Genomic DNA, 5,614 nt, shown 5'->3' on the forward strand with positions numbered 1-5,614 from the left:
ATATATATATATATATATATATATATATATATATATATATAGTTAAAAAGGTATGTATACAGAACATTGTATTTCCTATTAATATAGCTTAAACATACTTTCTCGTAAAGGGACCAAAAAATGGTCCTAAATACCTATCAATCTAACTAACCTTTCTCCACGAAATGATCGGGTCTAACCTGTCCTCTAAGATCAAGGGCTATAACGTTGATTGAATTCAATGTCAGATGCTAAAAATACTTCCTCCATTTCAATGTATTCTGTTCGATTAAATCTGTCCACAAATCTATTTAGATTTTTAATTTGTGTTTGTCGGTTAATTCGATAAATCTATATCTAGACAACTAACTGATAAACATATCTAATACAAGATAAACATCTCATTTATTTGATTAAATTTATTATCATTTTATTTATTTTTAATTTGTACCAATATTGATATATATTTATATTTTTTTTCGTTTTTACCGGATTATTCACATAATTAACGGATAAAATATAATTAAATACATGATAAACATGCTATACATTTAAATCTATATAACTAACTGATAAACATAATTAAATAAATGATAAATACAATTTCATTTTAATTTTTTTAATTAAATAAACTATATGAATAATATGCAAATACTTTATTTTAAAAGTTATAAACAAAGTTTTGAAGATTTTCTCACATTTTACATATTTCTTTTCTCCAGTTGTTATTAAAATTTAGTTGACATGTTTTTTTATTAACCTGAATATCTAACCCGCTATGCGAGCCGGCAAATCTCAAGATGACCATTTGTTTTGCAGAGAGTTTGGAGTCACCGCATCTGAACCTCCATGACCACAAGGGGATTTTTATTCTTCTTTGGATTTGAATCTGAGACCTCTTGATACTTTTGACTTTTGGAGTTAAGTTTAAACCAACTAGACACCACTCTTGTGGTTTGTAATGTTATTTCTAATTTAAGCATAAATTAAATAGTGATGTAATATAATTTAATAACATATAATTTTTATTCAAAAAGGTGCACCCCACGCTTAGGTTTGACATTTCGCACGAGCTTGAAACATGACTTGTCTTAATTTACTGAAATGGAAATGGTTACATTTTTTGGTTTGTGAAATCTAATTAATTTAATTCGTGAATAAAACGTTATTAAAGAATTTGGTCGAAGAAATTTGTCATTTTAATTTTATTAAATTATCTCCATTGTTATACGAACCTTTTTTTTTTGTCATATTATTTTCAACTCATTAAATTAAGAACCTACATAAAAGTCTACAATAATCTCTTTTTATAGGTCCTGTGTATTTTTCCAACGTCAATAACATATAAGTTATATTTGATAAAGGAAAAAAATCAAATAGAACAGTTGTAAATAGAGGGAATGGATCTATAATTCTCATTAACCGAAAGCCTTTTATACATTTTGATGAATTACAAGTAAATAACTACGAGAAAATCAGTTCTAATCTATCTCCAATATGTTTTATCTCTATTTATATCGTTATCGGAGACGGATCCCCTAAGGGGCTATGTTTGGGGGGGGGGGGGGATGGTCCCTCCCTGCTATTTTGATTTCTTAATATAATATTGTACATAGTACTACAAGTTTTATAAAAATTTGAAATTTGGCCCCTTCACTTTTGGTATTTAAAAATGAGAACCCAAGTTTTGTTTTGTTTTTCAAAATGGGTTTTTCATACTTATCAAAACAATAAGACACTTTATTTTAAAAATGTGTTAATTAATATGACACTTTATTTTTAAAACGTGTTAATTCATGGGTTAGAAGAGTATGTATTAACGGATTGAGATCAAAATCTATAAAATATGTTATTGAGCTCGATCAGAAGACAAGATTAAAACAGTGTAACTGATTTCAATAAACCAACAATATTCACTTTTAAGGAAGATTCAATTTAAGAATATCAAAACAATACATCAGTTTCTTATTATAATCACTATAACTAAATTAATTTTATAGGACACCTAAAATGTGAAAGCGTCCTAAAAAATATATTATAGGACTTAAGGTTATAGGACAAAACCAAAAAGTGTCATATCTAAAATTGTTACAATAGGTTCATATGACGTTTTTATGCATTGTAACAAGTTTTTTATGACGGTTTTATAATAAAGTGTAGTATTAACTATTTTATATGAGACTATTTAAAAAAGTGTTCTGTAAACACAAATGTTCTATAAAAAGATGGGTTTATATGACACTTCTAAAAGATGTCCGATAAAATAGCTAATAGGACACTTTATCTTAAAGCGTCCTAAAGAACTTGTTAAAATGCCTAAAAACGTTCTATAAACCTATTGTAATGGTTTTAAATATAAATCTTTATATTTTGGTCCTATAAAACTAAGATTTATAATGTATAATGTCGTATAAAGCCAATTTTTTTGTAGTGGAATGATGGACGCCAAGAAAAATTTCAAATTATATATATTACGTATATAAAACACAAGGAAACTATGATTCTAAGAGTGTTCACTTTGGAATATTATCTTGGTCGCCTTTACCCTACTTTTTAATATACAAAATTTGGTTAAAAAATCCATATATAACACTACATGTTTACATGACATATTTATAAAAATGATTAGTTTTGGCCCCCTCGGTTATAAGTCTCGTGTTCCCCCCTTGATCGTCATATTCTTTAGACAATAACACAGTAATCCTACAATAGTCCTCCTTGTGCCGAGTCAACAGAGTGATGGTGCACAATCGTTGCATCGTTGAAACCTTACGGTAAAAGAAAAAGCCAGTGCGAAAAACATAAAAAATAGGACGAAGGAAATAGTACAATGCACCAGTTTTTTGCAATACATAAACTTTTTCTTTAGTCTAATATTCTCTCAGATTCATATATTAATTATGAGGGTTAAGAAAACAAGATGATATATAAACTATTGTCTCAGTAAAACCTTACACCAAGAAACAAAAAACAATGGAAAAAATAAAACCTTGGATAAATGAAAGAACACAACATACCAATATTACATATGTAGTAGACTCCCCATTTTATCTACTACCCCTGATTCATGCATTAATCAAGGGAGTTTGGAAAGTTTATGCATTTCGATAATTTCTACATATTTCCCAAATATGGTTTTAAGTTGTGATAACCGGGTTCCGGTTATACTTGGAGGTAATTATTTGACTAATTGGTTACGTGATTGTGTGAGTAAATGATTAATTGTTCTAATTGATCATGTAGTTATATGCATGCATGAAATTATTGATGTGAGTGTGTGCATATATTTTTTATATGCATGCATAGTTGTATATGCATGTATATGTAAATGTTGTTTATGTGCATATGTGTATGCTAGATTCTATAGTAGTTCTAAAATTGGCACCAATACTAGGATTGGAGACACCACCAAAACATGGTAATAACAAGGTTTATTGGACAACTATCTTTAAGACTATGCCAAAATTAATGTAACATAAGAGTGCGAATCATACACCGGAATTTTTCAAGAGACATTCATTTGGGCAACAATATCATTCATCATATATATATATAAGGGCAAAAGGGTCAAATTTTTTTTAATTTAGCGTGACTATTCTGAGCGCCCTAGAATTCCGTTAATCTTCTAAAATTACATTTCATCAAATCAAAACAAAAAACATAAAAAGATCATGTTGGTTGTGCGAGAAGAGGTGGAAAATAATTTGTAGGTTTTGGATGAACATGTTGTGTTACATTGTAGTAAAAAAGATTGTGGTTTCATGTGCTACTCAAACCACTAAATCCCTGGTGAGAATTCTTTGGTAACAAACCATATAAGACAACCTCCAAACCACTAAACCCATGGCGAGAATTTTTTGGTAGCGTACAACCAAGAACTCATAAGAATTTTTTGGAGATGCTCTAAGTTAGGGAGGTTCGGTTGTAACATGTCGTACTTTGTTATAAAAATTTACAGCAATAAATATTGTTGTTATTTCCACTAATCCTTCAAAACATTTTCGAACCATTTTTATGGAAAAATTATGATCATCATGTTTATTGAACATTGGATCCCTATTGTTCATATAAATCTATATGTTTGAGCTTTCTTTGCCAACCCACGTAGACTAATGCATTTAATTATGTGATTTCATCTCATTTTCTTAATTACTTGTAATCTTATGCTTTGTTTTGGAGTAAATTACAAAATTTTCCCTTACAGTTTGTCGAAAACAATATTTTTTGTTCTTACACTTTTGAAATTATAAGATGACCATTATGGTTAGCAAAAACATTCAAATTTGATCTCTCCCCTTAACGGTCATTAAAAATTCCGTTAGATTAAGAGTATTTTTCGTTCTCTGATCAATTTTTTCCCTTTTCTACCACATGGACCAAATCCAACAATCAATTTTGAGACAAATTCAGACGTTTTTTCAAATTACAATGACCATCTTGTAATCTTAAAACTATATGGACCAAATTTGTGGTTTACTCTTTGTTTTATTATATATTAATTAATTTGTTTTGCATAAAATTTGAAAAATAGTTATAAGGTTTCCATAAACTCTCAACTTATTTATATTCATAAACTTCACATTTGGATATTAGAATGAAAGAAATTATCAAAGTTTAAGGATTTATATTGTAAAATGTGAAACCTGAATGAGATGTCATGGGATCATGGATGTGTGAACATGACAAATATTAATTTATGATATATATTTCGTCATGAATGACGACATCCACAGACCACAAAACCTCAACTCAACCCCTTCTGCTCATTTCAATCTCTTCCTCACTCTGAATCCAAAACCCCCAAACAAATATAGAAACAAACAATCCTTCCATAATTTGCAATGGCTGAAATCATTCTGGGTGCAGTCGTTGAAGTGTTGTTTCAGAAGTTAGCCTCAGGTGACTTGATGAAGCTGGCTCGATCTGAAGGTATCCATTCCAAGCCGGAGAAGTGGAACAACACTTTGCTCCAGATCCAAACTCTACTTGTTGATGCAGCCAACAAGCACATCACAGATGGAGCTGTTGATTTCTGGCTGCGTAATCTCCAGGATTTGGCTTACCAAATAGACGATATACTCGATGATTTGGCCACAGAAGCTATCCGCCGCAAATTAAATAAAGAATCTCATGCCAGCTCCAGCACCAACACAGGTAAGCTACGGAAGATAATCGGATGTTGTTGTACTAATTTCACCCCTCATACCATTGTTTATGGTCAAAAGATGAGCTCAAAGCTAGATGAGATTACGACCAAATTGCACACTCTTTTCGATCAGAAACATTCTCTAGGCTTGGATGTGAATGTTAAAAGGCCAAAGAGAAGAAATAGGAGGTTGGATGAAACTTCACTTGTTGATGAGTCCAAAGTTATGGGTAGGGAAGGGGATAAAGGGGCATTGCTTCACAGGTTGTTGGGGAACGAAGCATGTAATCAAAATGTTAGCATCGTGTCTGTAGTGGGTCTCGGTGGGATTGGCAAAACCACTCTTGCCAAGCTTGTGTACAATGAAAAGAAGGTTAAGGATCACTTTGAGCTCCGATCATGGGTTTGTGTTTCTGAAGAGTTTGATGTATTTAATATCAGCAAGGCTATTTTTCAAGCTGTAGCCGGGACGAATCAAGAATTTGCTAA

At 30.8% G+C, this 5,614-nt stretch overlaps 1 protein-coding gene across 1 annotated transcript in view; it reads left to right on the forward strand.

Annotated features, from left to right (window-relative positions):
• Positions 1-4,764: 4,764 nt before the first annotated feature.
• The window catches only part of LOC112520043 (putative disease resistance RPP13-like protein 1), a 3,711-nt gene continuing 2,861 nt past the window's right edge, over positions 4,765-5,614 (forward strand). The window contains exon 1 of the mRNA XM_025128348.1: positions 4,765-5,565. Within this exon, the coding sequence (XP_024984116.1) occupies positions 4,821-5,565 (745 nt within the window). The 5' untranslated portion in view covers positions 4,765-4,820. The remainder of the gene's footprint in view (positions 5,566-5,614) is intronic.

This window comes from Cynara cardunculus (genome assembly GCF_001531365.2).
Source record: "Cynara cardunculus var. scolymus isolate 2C chromosome LG 10, CcrdV1, whole genome shotgun sequence".
NCBI classification, from domain to species: domain Eukaryota; kingdom Viridiplantae; phylum Streptophyta; class Magnoliopsida; order Asterales; family Asteraceae; genus Cynara; species Cynara cardunculus.